This window comes from Thunnus maccoyii, chromosome 2 (assembly GCF_910596095.1).
Source record: "Thunnus maccoyii chromosome 2, fThuMac1.1, whole genome shotgun sequence".
Taxonomy (NCBI): Eukaryota; Metazoa; Chordata; class Actinopteri; order Scombriformes; family Scombridae; genus Thunnus; species Thunnus maccoyii.
Genome location: NC_056534.1, coordinates 35,617,567 through 35,635,087, shown reverse-complemented (window position 1 = coordinate 35,635,087; position 17,521 = coordinate 35,617,567). Strand labels below are relative to the sequence as shown.

Here is a 17,521-nt window from a genome sequence, read left to right as displayed (position 1 = left end):
TGTGTGTGTGTGTGTGTGTGTGTGTGTTTGTAACTGATACCTTTATAGCACCAGTATTCTCAACTACAGTACATGCTGGTTTTTTTACTTTCAGTTTACAACAACAGTCAAATCAGAAAGTTTGTGACCAAAAAGTAGCACTGATGTGGTTTCAGTCGCCGCCACCTGTGTAGCTCAGTGAGAAGAAATCTGTGAGCATGTTGAACTTAAAGTAAAGTCTAATAAGTCTGATGAAATATATATTTAACTGTTAATGGAGGAGATAAATGTGCTGATATTAATGGATTCATTAAAGGGTCAACAAGGCTCATGTTTTCTTAATTGTGTCACCGCCGGAAATGTGGACTCCAGCAAAACCAGTACTGTATATCGGTGCTAACGCTTTCAAAAATCATTTCAAACTCTTGTCTCCAAGTCTGACCCAGGTTGAAGAATCTTCTCATTTTGCTCTTTAGAAACATTACCACAGAGCTCCTGGTCATTACTTTCAGGTAGATCAGGGGAGAAGTTCTGGTCATTTGAAGCACATTTAGCATCTACAGACTGTTCATGGGTCTGAATTATTATCCACATGCAGAATAAAATGCAGAATACACCAAAATGTAACATTTATACATTTCTCAGGCAATGAAATATGAACACATTGATGATGGGAGAAGATTTTAATGAAAGTGGAAGATCATCAGATTTATCCATCTGGTCTCTTTGTTGTGTTTAAAAGGGTTTTTAGTTCTTGTGGCTGTAAAATATTGCACCAGAACTGGTCCTTTGCTCTTCTTCGTCCTTTCTCTGTGATTATAGAAGCGTTTAGTCACAGTTATAACGACATTTGACCCAGTGTCTTATCCAATAGCTGCACCAAAGTCAGTTTTGGACTGAGTGTACTGGAGCTGTAAGTGTACACAGATCACACCCTCAACAATAACACTGCGCTCAGTTAGAAATGGGCTGAGCTCTGTGGCCTCGCTCCCCCCCCAAGAGACATGTCCTCGCTGGAAAGTGAGAGGGGTTCTCTTTGTGTGTGTGTGTGTGTGTGTGTGTGTGTGTGTGTGTGTGTGTGCATATCAAAAGCACATATCTCTTATTTTTGTCCGTGTCATGCACGCTTGCACGACCGCGCCTGTCCGTGACCTCTGTGTGGACGGTGTCTCTGTGCTGGGTGGTCATTATCACTCAGGAGAAAAACTCTAGGCATTGTCCTCACAGTGTAGGACGCACTATCACACACACACACACACACACACACACACACACACGACTACACTGTACCCGTGTTCTGTCTTGTCCTCCTCGTCCAGCCCGAGGCTCCTCTATGCTGCTCACACAGTCTGATTGAATTAGCCTCGCTTGGCGCCGTTATCTATTGAATTAGCTCGTCATTACTTCCCGGGACACCGCCGCTGAATGTTCCTCCCTGGGCAAGTTCACTAACAAGCTGCATAGAGTGAGTCATTGAGGCCCCGCTAGCTGTTGCCATTTTTGTAGCGTCGCACCGGGTCGACAACTGGAGGATAAAGTTGAGCGTTGTGTCGTATCAGCTTCCTCTCTTCAACTGCTCAACTCAATTAACGACGTCAGGAAGTGTGTCAGTTTCGGTGTCTTTTCGTGTGACTGGTTTGTGACAACTGATCCGATGTTGCTTTGCTGTGCTGCGTATGTGTGTCATGACTCATCCTGTCAACATCTGCCGCCGTTCACACGTCTTTAACATGCGTCGTGTCGGAGGTGACGTGAAACATGTCGCCACCATCGTCCTGAAGGGTGTTTCGACTGAACTCAGCGGACAGTTAGCTGCTCCGTCTGTTGCATGGACTCTTCTTCTCTGGTTTATGACAGTAGATACTGAGGATCAGTTGTTATGAAGCACTTGACAAACCCACATCGTAACTTATGATAGATTTCTCTGTAAAAGCCGAATTGTCTTCAAAGGAAGCTTATAGAGAGGAAGGTTATATAGAGGAAGGTTATATAGAGGTTATATAGAGGAAGGTGATAGAGAGGAAGGTTATAGAGACTTTATAGGGAGAGGTAATTATGGCTGCAACTAACAGTTATTTTTATTCATCTGCAGATTATTTTCTGGATTAATCTTTGCTCTATAAGATGCCTGAAAACTGTTTAAAAAGGCCTGTAAATGTCACGTCAGTTCAGGCATTTATGCTTAAAAACAGACGATCAATCATCAACATAGTTGCTGATTAATCTTCTTTTGATGGACGAATCGTTGCAGCTCTAGAAGTGATACGATTTTGCAGAAAGAGCAGCAGCATTGATGCCAAATATCTCAACCTGCCAAATCGTTATAGTCCAATTTTCTTTAATGTCTTGGAGAAGATTCTTTTTTGTCTGTTTGACATTTTCATATATCAAATTATATTATTTTAAATGTCCTCAGGACACTCTGTGCTTGTTAAAACTACTTTCTCCCTTTATGAAATACCTTTTTAAAGGTCTTTTACAAACTGCCCTGAAGGAAACATGTTGCTGCTTTATATAACCGTGACTTGAGGTGGATTGTGTTTATAGTTATCAATGTTATGGCCTGTATGTTTCTTTCTCTTGTTCAGCTCTTATATGTGTTGTATCATGTGAAATAGTTGTGAAACTGCCGTCTTGACCAGAACTTCCTGGAAAAAGAGATCTAGTGTCGTAATGGAACCTTCCGGGTTAAATAAAGGATGAATGAAATAAATATATTTGTTTTGTAAGACTTTACGTCAAGGCTCAGAGCTGGATATAATATTCATATTTGTGTTCCCTGTTAATCTGATCTGCTACATCTTCAAGTTGTAGGAGACTGTGTACCTGATCCTTATCAATATCAATATATTATAATCATCTGAGACTTAAGTTAGAGGCAACTGGACTTGTTAAAGACTGAAGAAACAACCGTCTCTCTGGAGTTTGTGGAAGTTCATAAATAAATGTCAAATGCAGTCGCACTTCAACCTAAAAACGTCATCTTCTTCTGCTCAGCGTCAGGATGCGGATGAGAGGGTATGAGCGCTGTAGTGGAACTCAAACAACCTCTCTCCAGCTCGGTTACACAATCAGCTCACCATCTGACACATAATCACTTGGCAGTAAGACTCCAGCTCAGCAGAAACACAACAATCCACACTAATGCTGAAACACTGCAGCCTCCTCTGAGCAGTCACTCTTCTCACCACTGACGCTGTAAACAAACGTTTCATCAGCCTTTCTTACGGTGGCAGGTGTGGATCACATACACACCTTCCCACAGGGAGACGGAGACGATCAGTAAATTTCCTCCTCGTCTTCGTCAGTCAGTCTGGATTGAGAGCTCACAGCCTCCAGGTTTCACCACTAGAAGAACTTAAGAATACTTGACTCTGTATCTGTTGATATAGAGCACCGATCTGATACCAGAACTCTTTTTCACACATTTAAAATCTCTTTTCTTCATTGTGTTTGACTCACTGGAATCAGTTTTTGCAGGGTAACATGAGCTCAGAGTTTTCTGTTGCACCAAACTGTGACTGAACCTTTGTGACGTTAATGAAGAAACTGTATTTTCAATCCATTGAATCAGGTAGAGCAGTTACCTCTCAGATGGATTAGACTGGTGAAAAAACGATTATCCAGAATTAATTGTAAAGCTTTAATATTGATTGACATTTTTTCATTCATATTGTCGCTCTGCCTGTTTTTTTTTTTTTTTTTAGCACAAAACTTCTGGTCGGCTCAGTTTGTCTTTTCAGATTACAGGAAGTAAAACTCCGCTTGGTGTCAAATTTCCTTTCTTATCCAGGCAGATCCAAAGAGGACTAGAAGGGCTTTGGTGAGAAAGATGCCTGTTATTGTAACAGTTTCCCTCATTACTCATCAAATTACCCAGCGTTTCATTGAAGAAACCACCAAAATATCACTATTTTACCTGCTGAATCATATAAGAAAACCAACCGATCTGACAACACTGAACACAGAGCAGCAGAGAAAGAACCTTATGAGAAAGAGATGAGTCAATTTCATGTGGAAAGATGGACAAACCACAAAATTATAGTCACAATTAGTTCACTCCTCGCACGCTCAAATTCTTCCACCGTGACGAGAAAACACATTGAACTATTTTCCCAAATCCCAAAAGTTGTCATCGGTCATAGATGTATAATTTACGTCATGTTTTCTTTAGTGTAACTATTCTCTATATGCTGTAACTACATATATGTTGTATATAATTACTGCCTGCTTTAAAATTAGATTATCTGAAATTTAAGACCAAATGCTAAAGTTCGGACTGTTGCTACGACTACAAACAAGTCGGAATATAACACAGAATCACCGTTATTCCAAGTGATGCAGATGGATGACGTGTCTCTGCTGCTGTTGTTGTTGTTTCATTTTCTTTTTGTTTTTTATAGCAAAATTAACAACATCCAGTCCTATATGGACCCTTCCACCCGCTGCTGTATATATTGATGTTATCATACTGTCAGTTGGGGTTGTGCGTCCGTCTCGTGCTCTTTCTATAGGGGAAGGGGGGGAATCACCGCTGCGGTCTGTGAATGTGGAGCCCAGAGGAAACGAGAGGTCGAGCAGGCAGCAGAAATGCATACCACCCTTATTCTCTGGCTCTGATCCAATACTTAGAAAACGCATCCTTCCCTCGTTTCCGCCCTGGAGATTATATCACAGACCCGAGCGAGAGGCAAAATAAAGAAGTTGTCACAAATGAACTTCAAGCCAGATCTGATACATCGGCGAGGAGGAAGAGTTGACATCATGCAGGCTTACTGCCACAGATCCAAGAGCGATTTACAGAAACTTGAAGTGGGAGGATGTGTTCTTCTTTTTTTTTTTTTCGCTCTACATCGTTCTCCACTGACAGCAGCGAAAATCACAGAGGAAACAGGAAAGGCCTGAGCGGCTTGGTGTTGGGACGGATATCCTCTTTCGGAGGCGTTCCCCCCCTCCTCTCTCACTTAACTCTCCCTCTCCCTCTCTTTATCTCTTTTTATCGTCACCCACCTCCCGTCCTCCCCCCTTCACCCCCCCCCCCGAAACCACTTTGCTCTCGGTGTGGCATTAGCTGTTTGGCTGAACTCAGGAGCGTACCAAAGATTTGGGTCCCTCTGTCGTTTTTTGGATTATCATATCTGAGCGAACTATGTGTTGGCATGGCGACGAGGAGGATGAGGACAGCTCGGAGGTGAAGTGTTGTCGGCTTGTTTGTTTGCTTGGTGTCTTCCTGTAATAAGGGGTATGAGCGGCTGTGATTCTAGTGATTAATGCTCTTTCTCTCTCCTGCTGGCTTCCTCATTGTTTGTCTGGTTTGCTGAGTCTCCAGATGTCTTCTGCTAGCATGTTGTTGCTCTACTCGATGTGATTTTTTTTGTAAAGACACAGGATTATCATGCTAACAAGCAGGCACAGGAGGTAGGAAACAGTTGTTAGAAGTAGGAACTTGAGCGGGAGTCGTGTAAGTAAGCTAAGACTCTCTCACAGTAGAGAGAAAGAGGCGCCGGATCATGAGAAAATGTTTTTGAAAGAAGACAATAGACAGCACAGGTCACGGGACAAGTCTGTAATTCACTTTGATGTTTATGTATAATGTGGGTTTTAGCCCATTTGGCAAAGAGGCTATGAAGAAAATGGTATTCTAGATCCTTTAGTAATAAACGGGTTGGATATCGCAGATTTGTTTTGAAATATTATAAACACTGGCTGAACAAGATTTTTGTCATTCCTCGTTGCTCCTCCTGCATCTCTGTTCCCATCCTCACTGCTTCCCTCTCTAGCTTTTCTCATTTTTACCCAACTTTGCCCCTTTCCTCCCCCCCCCCCCACCCCCCCAATCTTTATCGTCTCTCCCCGGCTATCTCTTTCCTTCCATTACTGCCTTATCCTGCTCACCATCTGTTCCTCTTCTGTCCACCTCACTCTCAACACCTCCCGTTACCAGACGGAGGAAAAGTGCCGTATCGCCTCGACAGATATTTCTTTTGTTCATAACCAGACTGCTTAACTTGTTTTTCCCCATTGTCCTCCATATTCCTTGTTTTTCACGTCCCTCTTTCTCTCTCTCTCTCTCTCCTTGTTCACCAATCCAGAGCGACCCAGACGGGCTGTCGGTCCTGGAGCAGCTCGGTCTGGACCAGAACTCGGACTTCTCTGACTCCAGCGTGCAGCAGCTTCTGGACGAGCAGCGCGAAAGGATCCGCAGAGAGATCCGCAAGGAGCTGAAGATCAAGGAGGGAGCTGAGAACCTGCGCAGGGCGACTACTGACAAGAGGAATGCCCAGCAGGTCAGCTGCAGTCTCCCTTTAGATCTTCTGCTGGAAACCTTCACCCACCAGGGCTTAAAAACCACCGGCTGGTTTTCTGCTTTTTTTTGTGGAATAGAGCCTTAAATTAGCTTTCCCTGTAATAGAAGGTCTGAAATACCAACAAGGAAAGTCAAAGAAAAATGAGAATGCATCTTCCAAATTCATTTTCACCACAGCGAGCCCAGTAATGGGGGGGAAATCCGAGGGTCCACCCCCTCAGACAAAACATCAGTAACAAACAAAGCTGGAATAAAATGATGAAGTCATGGAAGCGCTCTGACTTAAAATTAGAAAGTCATGATATTTCACCTCAGTACCGCTACAGGAAACCAGTTTAATGAGCACTATCTGCAGTGGCTGGTGAATCAGATGCATACCAGTTGACCGGAACTGAGTAGATCTGCTGGTATGTTATGGTCTCATCCTGTTGGGACTTTCTGAAGGAGGATCTGGTGCTGTTTTTAAAGCCTCAGGTGACCAATGTGTGGACCTTTTTTTTTTTTTTTATTTTCCCAGTGTAGGCTCACTGAGCACAAATTTCCACAGGGCGTGTAGAAATGTCCTGCTTCACAATCACACAGGCTCACACGTTGATTTCCTGGAGTTGCGACCGCTGCACCGAGCAGCAGCGTCAGACTCTGTTATTAGAAGTGAGCTGCACCACTCAGGCAGTCAGACGGTTAAATGCTTTAGTCACAGGTTTTATAAGAGAACTGAGTCTTTAAAGCAAAACATGTAGATAGCGTGCACATCCAGCTGCAGTCGGTATGCTGAGGCTACTCGCCTGCTTCATTATGTCTGAAGTAGAGTACTTAAAAATTGAACATCAAAATAGGAAACACTGTCTTGAGGTTTCACAGTTTAGTGAACCGCTGGGCCGATGCACTGACGTGTCCACACAGAAAATAAACAACAGAACGATTTGTTCCTTCGCTGTAATCAGAGCTGATGTTCTCGTCTCTTTGCTCTGGTGTGCAGGTGGACAGTCAGCTACGAACCTCCAACCGCAGGCTGGACAGTCTACACGTTCAGCTGCAGGAACTGGACGCTCACATTGTGGTGAAAGGAGGTGATGAGAATAAAGGTACAAACATTCAACACATGTTTCAAATTAAAGAGTCAGACAACTTTGTAGCAATATTGGATTTAGAGGGTTTTTTTGCATCAGTGTTTTGAAAGCACCTTGACTTGTCAGGTATTTAATTCACTGGATTTTATTCCCATTATTTTATCAATAACTTGCATAATGACTGGCATAGTGCTCGCAGCTCTTCCTCCTCCTCTCTGTCTTTTTCCCGCTTCATGTTTAAAGGAATAAGTGACTTTGGGCTTTTGAAAGCAAGCTTTGTGAACATAAATTGATATTTAGGAGAGATTTTTAATATAAATCAAATTTCCTTCACAACATTTTAAACTTTCTTTATAATGCTTTTAGATAATTGCCTCCACAGTCTTGATGAAAGGAGGCGCAGGACATTTGAGCGGTGGGAAAATAATCTGCCCTGATGACCTGTCTTTCCTTATTCCATCTGGGTGGGACAGCATTTTCAGAAGCCAAGTTTGTTGCCAGTTTTTAAATCGTGCAGACAACCACGGCTTCGGATATTAAGGATATTAACTGTGCACACGCTGCGACTTAAAGAGCGCAACAATAGCATCTGACATTAAATGAAATCCCCCTGAGAGTTTCACTTCAGAGCGCGCCGTGTGAACCCCTCGTCTCGTTCCTTTTTATATCATCTCCAACCTTTTCCCTTCTCTTCACAGATGAATGTCCTCAGTCTCCCGGGGCAGAGAGTCGAACGTCAGCCCACAAGGAACGCATCGCTGCCCTGGAGAGACAGCTCAACATCGAGCTCAAAGTCAAACAGGGAGTCGAAAACATGATCCCCATCTACTCCAACGGATCCACCAAGGTTACAAGACACAAACTCTACCTTTACACACAGAAACACACCTAAACACAGAACAGTACAACTGGTGACACACAAGTACCAGAACATGAACAAAGGTGCAGAAGTGTATTAATACAGAGACATGAGTAAACGTTGAGGATATCGTTACCCTCCCCCAGCTGGCTGACGCTGACACCTTCATGATCCACAACCTTGAGATCTGCTGACTCAGATGATAATCCATAAATATATATATATATATATATATATAACCTGTGAAAAATACCGCTAACCTATGCAGATCCACACCTCTCATCTCTCGATTACTTCATATTTCCCCTCCCCCCCCTTTTTTTTTTTTATGCAGCATCTGTTTCCCCTCGATATTTTGACCTTGCTCTCATGACTCCTCTCGACTTCCTGTTTCGCTTAAAACACCTTAAAGGACGGATTCACAATTTTCAAGTCTATCTTAAAACATCAGTCAGGTTCCCGAATGACCATCGAAGAAAAGGGTTTTGCTCGTTAGAATTATTCTTCCTGTTCGTATCGACCGTTATGAGATTCTCTTTTCACTGCAATCTGAAGCTAAATTAAGGCTTCAGTCACACAAATGGATATCTTCCAAATTTAGTCTTTTTGTTTCCATCCTTCCACTGCAGCTCAACAAGGAAACTCTTTGTAATTTTATTCTGAAAGGGCTGTAACTTTAGAAGACGTCCACTCCAGGCCTCATATTAGCATTCGATGAACTTTTGAACACATTTTTGCATGAAAAGAGGACTGTGGATTTTGTTCCTCATCACTTCCACTGAAAGCACGTTCCCAGGGGTTCCTGACTATTGTTTTAAGACTGACTCGAGGAATTGTGAAAGCAGCCTTTTAAAGCAGGAATATGAGGCCCAAAGCAGTCAACAAACAGGACTAGAGAAGCATTGAGTATTCCTCATGTCGCTGAAGGTTTTCCAGTATAATAACTTTTACCTTCCTGTTTCCTGTCGTGTAATCTGCTCCTCGTGTCGTCTCTGTTTCTCTCAGGATAAGAAGATGCTGCAAACAGCGCAGCATATGCTGCAGGACAGTAAGACCAAAATCGACATCATCCGCATGCAAATCCGCAAGGCCGTGCAGGCCACCGAGCACAACGACGACACACAGGGTGAGTTTGATCAGCTGACTGGTTTTATACTATGAATATCAGCAAGTGTCAGTGATGCACCAGTGATCACGCTTCAAAAAACGGCTTCCAGGTGCTTGAAAAACGGTTCTGTTGTGGATAAATGGAGGACGACTCGCCTTGCTGTCTGGTAGCGTTTGGAGATGATAATATTTCAATGTTGTTTGTAGAATCTGGTCTTTGTCTGTTTCCTGTCAGAGGGAAGTGAGCTAAAGTGATAGCAGATATTCTCACGTGTTGCACTGTCACTGTGCTTTATGACAACAGTCAGCTGGCTTTCACAGACTTTTCTTTGCTGGGTCTTTTTCATCTCTCTCTCTCTTCATGTGGTCTTGTTTTCTTTTTTCCGTCGTCCAATTTACTTCAGACAGCAGACGCACAACAGCATAAACAGATCGATAAAGAGCCGGTTCAGTGTTTCCACATCTCTCCACCTCAGTCTGATGGGGAGGAAGATGAAGAAGGCAGTTAGGTTTGGTACACACACACACACACTGGTAGCAGTCCTGTGTGTGTGTGTGTGTGTGTGTGTTTGTGTGTGTGTGTGTGTGTGTGTGTGTGTGTGTTTGTGTGTATGGGTGGGTGGGTGAGGTGGACAAATATGGGTGCGAGTGATACAAAGCCCGTGAAATGGCCCACCTGGCACATTACCACAATCAATCAAATTCACACAGAGATGTACACTGAAAAAAAAAAAACCCTCCAACAAAAGAACTGACAAATGAAATGTCTCTTTCTCACACACACACACACACACACACACACACACACACACACACACACACACAGAGAGACACACACAACCACAGTACAACACTGTTAGGGAAGGCACACAATGTTAAATGCTTTCCACTCCTCTCTCACTCTCTCTCTCTCTCTCACTCACTGACACACACACACACACACACACACACTTATCTGTTGTACATTGTGTTGTGGCAGAGCCATCAATGCCATTTCAGGGCAGGTGAATGAGTTTCTATAGGGCAGTGAGTGCTGTGGACCATTATGGCCCCTCCGCTGGGAAAACAGGCCGATTAATGACGAGAGGTGGATGCTTCGGTAACATGTAGCCGGGGGGGAGGAGGGAGGAGGGGGGGGGGGGGCAGGGAGAGGACGATGGGGATGGGAGTAAAAACAGATTTTAAAGATGGTGTACTCTCCTAAGGGCCACATACTCCTTTCTGCTTCTGTCGGCTGAAAGTGGGTGTCTTTTAAAGCAAAGAAGATAATGGCTGTTTGGAAGGTTATTTAAGGGCCTCAGTGGGTTATAACATGATTTAGAAAACAGTGTAACAGAGAACTAGACTGAGTTTAGAGTAAATGTCTTCTTCCACTTTCTCTGTAGGTTCTTTACTGTCTGTAATTGTCTGTTGCACTTGTGTCTCACATGGTCTCTGGATCTTTCTTGGTTATTCTGTCTCTCTCCTTTTAACCCACACACACACACACACACACAGGGTTGTGTGTATAGTGTACACAGACAGTCTCCAGGCACCACACCCGGTGGAGGGGTCATCTAGCAGGGTCTGGGCTCCAGGCAGAACACCTTATTAGGAGATAAAAGCATCCACATCCATCTCCACCCCTAACTCCCTCTTTTCCTTTTCTCTCTGTTTCTCTCTCACGCAGCGTTTCGAGCAGCTCATAAGTCATCATTTAAAAAAATCATTTTCAATCACTCCTCCGTGTCCTTTCTGTCCTTCCTCTTCTCCAACCTGACATTTGAAAGTCAAACGTACCTTTTTTGAATGCTATTTATCCTATTGTCCTTCTCCTTATCTCACGCCTCCTCCTCCTCTCCTCTTCCCATATCAGTCTGCTCCATTGTGTTTGTTGCCCACTGTGAGCAGCAGCTGCTCTGCCAGTAAAACTAACCGCTCAGCTTCAGTTTTAGCCCTTTTTATTGTCCGCGTATGACTTGTTTTAATGTTAGTCATACAGTTTCTACACCGGCCTGCCATGTTTAAAGCATGTAAGCAGGACATGATTTATTAAAGCATTTGTTTATCCTGTTAACTGTGTTACATCATGGTCAGGTGGTTTGTTTCTCACATCGCCGTCAACAGAAAAAAAACACGAGGTCAAACAATGTTATATTATTATTATTACATCATTGCTAATCCATTCTAAGCACATATCTAATCAGGGTTAGCTGGCTAACCTGAGGAAACATTCAAAATATTTTCTACTGGGAACAAACTGTTATCACTGAAACCCTCACTGGAGAGAGAGAGGACACACTTTAGATGCTCTTATTTCTGTTTTTTTTTGTGAATTTTGGCTTAATAAACCTGTCATCCTGTACCAATATCATTTTGTTTTATATCTCAATAACAAAGTTGATCATATAAAAGGAAACAGTGAGTTTTCGATTGCTGTGTTTGCTTTTAAAAATGTCTTGGAAACAGAGGTTGGAGCGAAGGTTAACGCTGCTCACTGGGAAACAGTCATTGGCTGCTCTCGGCGCTGCTAATGTTTTCTCTGTCTGACTCTTGTATAATGCATGACATGCATTTAAGCATTAAGCTAACTTAATATGCCCTGGGGTTCAGTGTAACACACTGCTCACGTGCTCCCACCGAGACCAAACTATAGAAGTTAAGTGAATAAAATGCGCAGGCGTGTTTTTAAAGTCCGCTCTGATGCACGTCTCCCCGCTGCAGGTAACCACGACCTGTGTGGGGTGGAGCTGCGTATCGAAGAGCTGAGACATCACTACAGGGTCGAACATGCTGTCGCTGAGGGGGCCAAAAACGTGCTGAGGCTCCTGGGGGCCAGCAAGGTCCAGGACAAGAAAGCCCTGTCTGAGGTTAGACCAGAACACACACACATAAACACACACACACACACACACACACACACACACACACACATATCCTAGAAATAGTTCTGTAGTTTTTGTTTGGTCACATCATGTTCCTTTCGTTTTCATGCTCTACATTTTGACTCCTATAATGTTCTGTTGTTTTTCCACCACTTCAGACTTTTACCTGTACACTGATTATATTTCAGTCTACTCTGCATAGTTTCCTTCCATCAGGGATCTAAAATCCGTGTTTTGTGTTAAACACAGTTGTTGCAGCATCATGACGTTTGAAGGTCTCTGACTGTGATCATTTTTCTGTTTCTGGCTCCAGCAGAAACAGAAACAACGTTCCATTGAAAAGTTTTCTGTGAAGTTTTCTTTGGGAAATATCTCCCAAAGCAGTATAAAATACAAACACAGTATCCTCAACATGTTATACTTTACCCCAAAACTCTAAAAATAACAGCGTGCTGGTGTTGAAAGGGTCTCAGTCGGGACCAGTGACTCACCACTTTTTCATCATGTTCTGAGATTTCTGGCTCTTAAAACTCATTCTTTAGTCTGTTTGGAAACATAAAAACTTTTAGTCTTGAAATATGGTGCTACAAACAATATTGACTTTTATTTTCTACAAACAAATATAAGCCTGAAAAGCAAACATTGTGGTTTGGAGCCTCTGTGCTGGATTGTTACACTGATACGATTTCTGTTTGCTATTGTGAAAATGAGATTAAAATAGGATAGCAGGAATGGATTATGCAAGCTGTGAGACTAGACAGAGTTTTAACAGTTTACTTAATGTCCATCTAACACTGTAAGCAGTCACCCAGTGGATGTAAACGTATATTAAATCTGCTCCGTGTCGCTGATCTGCAGGCGCAGTCACGTCTGAGCGAGGCGTCTCAGCGGTTGGACCTACTGAGGGATTCTCTGGACCAGCGTCTGGCAGAGCTTCCGGAGGACCATCCCAAGGCCAACGTCATCAAAGAGGAGCTGGTCCTGGCCTCCTCCCCTGCCTTCAGCTCTCGCCATGGCGCCCCCTACCTCCACAACCAGTACAGCACCCTCAACAAGCCCTCGCCTCTTACTGGTACGTTCCACTTACACCGCAAGTCCCAAGAGGTCTTTAAAGACTCAAACACAGTCACACATCTGTAGTAACATCCCTAAAGCCTCGCTGCGTAAAGGAGTACGACATTTATATCATAATATCTATAAGCCTAGTTAGATTCTAGCATGAGTGATTCATTCTGTTCAGTAAAATGGGAATTATAATATCTCAGGGCTGGTGCTGCTGATTCCTCTTTATGTCAAAAACCATCTTTATGGCTGTTTGTGAAAGTGCACCTAATCTTTATAAATCAAAAAACTGCATGTCTGTTTTGTGCTCAGAGATTTTTAGTCTTGGATTTCTGGTGTTTTGGCCTTTTTAATCGGTTGTACCTGAATTATTCGCCTCTGTCTTCAGGCACCTTACAGGTGCAGCTGCTGGGCTGTGTGGGGTTGTTGGAGGTGGTCCCAGGACGCAATAAAGGGACGGCCGTCATGCTGCCCTGCTACAGCCCCGGAGACACCAGGTCCTTCATGAGGGGCAGCAAGGGTCTATACGGACGGAGCGGCTCAGTCAGCGGGAAGACACCGAGCAAGACGGAGGAGCTCTCCTGTAAGTACATGATGTGTGAGTCTGTCTGTATGGCCTGGTTTCAAATGCATTTCTTTCATCACTGCAGCATGTTCATATTCAGTATAGTAACACACAGTTGCAGCAGGGCAGATTTAACTGTAGGTTGGATGTTGGGTACTGAAGGTCAGCGCTCACATGTAGCAGCAACATCAGCAAATTTAGCTGAATTGCCTCGATACCCTGAGTAAGCAATTCACAAGCTGCTTTCTGCAGCGTCTCTAAGGAATGAATGCTGCTCATTAATCAATACCTCAATTGTATTATGTTCTGTAGTGGGAGCATACACTAGCCTTCATTTATATATATGTCAGGGCTAAAAGTGCCAGCTACTGTAAAGGAAAGTCACCTATAGGGGAAATAAAATTTGCTGTGTTTGTGTTTGTGTGTGCAGCTGAAGTGAGCGCGGTGCTGAAGCTGGATAACACAGTGGTGGGACAGACAGCTTGGAAGACTGTAGGAGAACAAGCCTGGGACCAGACCTTCACTGTGGAGCTGGAAAGGGTCAGTAAACACACACACAGGCTACATAAAAGCATCCGCTAGTGGTAATGTCCTTTCCATGCTGCTAACTTTGTACGTGTGTGTGTGTGTGTGTGTTTTCAGTCGAGGGAGATGGAGATAGCCGTTTACTGGAAGGACTACCGCTCGCTGTGTGCTCTGAAGTACCTGAAGCTGGAGGAGTTCCTGGACAACCAGAAACACAGAGTTCAGCTGGAGCTGGAGCCTCAGGGCCTGCTGCTGGCCGAGGTACGCACCACACACACACACACACACACACACACACACACACACACACACACACACACACACACACACATATATACACATACACATACACACACACACACACAGTAACAAAAAAATGAGAGAAGGGACAGCCACACACAAAGGTGGACACAGATGTCATGACACCTGTCTATGCAAGCGCTATAAATACACACAAAGGTTTTCACATATGCGCACATACACACACACACACACACACACACACACACACACACACACACACAAGCTGTCACATGCACCTGTGCTTTGATATATCAAACTTGAAAGGTTCAACCGTCTGAGTGTGATGTCTGGACATAAAATATGGATGTGTAGTTTCCATGTTTCCTCTCTGTGTGTGTTTTACAGGTAACCTTCTTTAACCCCGTCATCGAGAGAGTTCCTCGCCTCCAGAGGCAGAAGAAGGTCTTTTCTAAGCAGCAAGGTGAGCAGGAAACAAACCAGACAGGAAAAAAAATAACTCCTCTCACACCGTTTCACCTCCTCTTTTCTACTCTGGAGCCAGTTTATAAAGACGACCCTTTGAGATGAACAAACAGCTGTTGTGCTGAAACTGGCTTTTTCTTACTGAGAAAAGGAACATGACTAACATTGTTGGTACTCAGTCCACTATTTCATATGGCTAACAGCCCCCTCTAGTGGTGAATAGATGATGATGGCATCTTTATTTACACAGCATTATCCAAACAAAGCTGTAAAGTACTTCACTTAAATGAGGTGTAAAACTGAGATATTAAATTGGGGAAAAAACATATAAAGGACAATTTGGTCTTGACTTGGTTTTAACCTCCACTTTGACCTTGAACCTGTCTCAGACTCAGCTTAAAGGATCTGGACTACAGTCTTGCATTTACCCCTTAAAACAATTAATTGGTTATGAAACTGTTCTTAATTAGTCTTGGAAAGCATAAATGTTTTAAAGTCACAGCTGAGAATCTTAATTAAATCTACCATATATCTACAATACAAGACATGATTATAATAGATATTCAAAACTCATTCCTTCAATTAAATGTGAGTCATCAACAATGATCTGTTCTGCAAGACACACATCAGTAACTCTGTGTGTGTGTGTGTGTGTGTGTGTGTGTGTGTGTGTGTGTGTGTGTGTGTGTGTGTGTGTGTGTGTGTGTGTGTGTGTGTGTGTGTGTTTCCAGGCAAGGCGTTCCTTCGGGCTCGACAGATGAATGTGGATATCGGGACGTGGGTGAGGCTGCTTCGAAACGCCATTCCTACCGTCAACAACTCAGGAACCTACAGTCCCAATGCACACAGCCTCACACTCAACACTGGGTGAGGCGCACACACAACACACACAACCATTCACACTTAATTCTAGTGGGGGAAAAACACTCTACGTGTGACGTTTGATAGCCGTCAGTCAGACTTTGCTATCAAACACAGCAGCACTCCTCGAACCTTTTTCCTTGTGTTTCCTGGCAAAGTGTAAAGCATGTGATGCTTCCTCTGCCCCGATGTCTAACCATCCGTTTGTGTTTTGTTTTTGTCTGTTCATTTGACCATCTGCGTCGCCACGTTGGTCTGTTTGTGTGTGTGTGTGTGTCTGTGTGAATTTTTCAGGGAGATCTCAGTGGAGAAGTTGAGTCTGGACAGCGACTCTCCGATAAGAGGCGATTACAAGAGAGACATGGAAATACACACCCCGGTGAGACAGACAGAGAGAGAGGGAGACCAGGAAATGGGGGAGGTGTGTGTGTGGGGTCCAGTCTGCTGTAGTAAATCCACTCTGTCAGCTGTGGGATAAATAGATTTTTTTTAAAAAAAACATGTTTTATCACTTTGATCGGTGAATAATGTGATAATATGTAAACCAGACCGTAATATTTACAATTCAGGTCAAGTTTGGACTATATTTATATATATTTTGACATGTTTTGCTTGGATATCCATGATTTGCAAACAAGAGATTACAACAAAATTTCAGAAGATTGTGAAAGTGGCTCCAAAAGAGCTGGTTGAGTCAGTCATGAAGCCTGTACGAACAGAAGAATGTCATTACCAGCGTTCAGATCAGCATCTACGTCGTCTAAACGACCGGGACACCTGGATAGCTCTGATGAAGTGGTTTCTGCCTTGATAACTGATACCGAAGCACCGGCAGGCGGCTGCTCTGCAACCTCTGACCCCGGTTTCCAACTGGTTTCCAACTGGTTTCCTACAATCTACACGCAGAACGCCTCGGCCTGCTTAAGGAAACCAAATTTCCAGCCTGGCGTCTCTAATCACCAGACGCAGTTGTACCACTTATTTCAGGTCTATAACGTCAGAAAGGCCGGACAGCCGGATAACAATGTGTGTGAATAGGTGGTGGGAGACTTTCAGTAGTAACAGGTTATCTCTGGAGGAGGCCCACTCTGCTGCGTGAGGGCACTGGCCTGGTTTCAAAGGGCAGCCTATTTCACCTTAATCATATGCCATTGTTCTTAGAATTTAAATCAAATAAATCACTACTGTCGGTTTATCTCAGGGGAGACGTTTTCTGTTAACCAGAAGACCTCAGAGATGAGCAAACACCAGGAACTTTGGTTGGAAGGTATAAAATACACTCCAGTTTTATTAAGGTTTTACAGTAATATGAAAATTACAAGTTATAAAAAGTAAGATATAAAGAATAAATATAAAAGTTATAAAAAGTTAAGTTATAAAAAGGGAAAATATACCCTCTCTATGGTTAAAAAGAGTCAAAAAGGAAAAAGGCAAAAGGCCAGTAAAGAGTAAAAGGCTCCTCGGCCCCTCTCAGCTTCTTACATCTCAAAATCCATATATGGTTAACAACCAGAACATCATCAATCTGTTGGATATTTCATTGTTTGCGTCGTACATCACAATCAGGGTTAAAAGGTCAGAGATGCAGAGGTGTCG

At 43.4% G+C, this 17,521-nt stretch overlaps 1 protein-coding gene across 7 annotated transcripts in view; it reads left to right on the top strand.

The window, feature by feature from the left end:
* The window catches only part of pkn1a (protein kinase N1a), a 50,451-nt gene that overhangs the window by 27,787 nt on the left and 5,143 nt on the right, over positions 1-17,521 (top strand). For 4 of the 7 annotated variants that reach the window (XM_042432866.1, XM_042432826.1, XM_042432834.1 and 1 more), the window contains 12 exons: positions 6,072-6,266; positions 7,266-7,371; positions 8,055-8,203; positions 9,221-9,341; positions 12,026-12,171; positions 13,045-13,258; positions 13,637-13,831; positions 14,244-14,353; positions 14,456-14,599; positions 14,987-15,062; positions 15,796-15,931; positions 16,220-16,346. In XM_042432866.1, the coding sequence (XP_042288800.1) occupies positions 6,072-6,266; positions 7,266-7,371; positions 8,055-8,203; positions 9,221-9,341; positions 12,026-12,171; positions 13,045-13,258; positions 13,637-13,831; positions 14,244-14,353; positions 14,456-14,599; positions 14,987-15,062; positions 15,796-15,931; positions 16,220-16,346 (1,719 nt within the window). Of the gene's footprint in view, positions 1-5,079; positions 5,171-6,071; positions 6,267-7,265; positions 7,372-8,054; positions 8,204-9,220; positions 9,342-12,025; positions 12,172-13,044; positions 13,259-13,636; positions 13,832-14,243; positions 14,354-14,455; positions 14,600-14,986; positions 15,063-15,795; positions 15,932-16,219; positions 16,347-17,521 lie in introns of those variants that run through there. The other 3 variants (XM_042432840.1, XM_042432872.1, XM_042432849.1) reach the window with 3 other exon arrangements.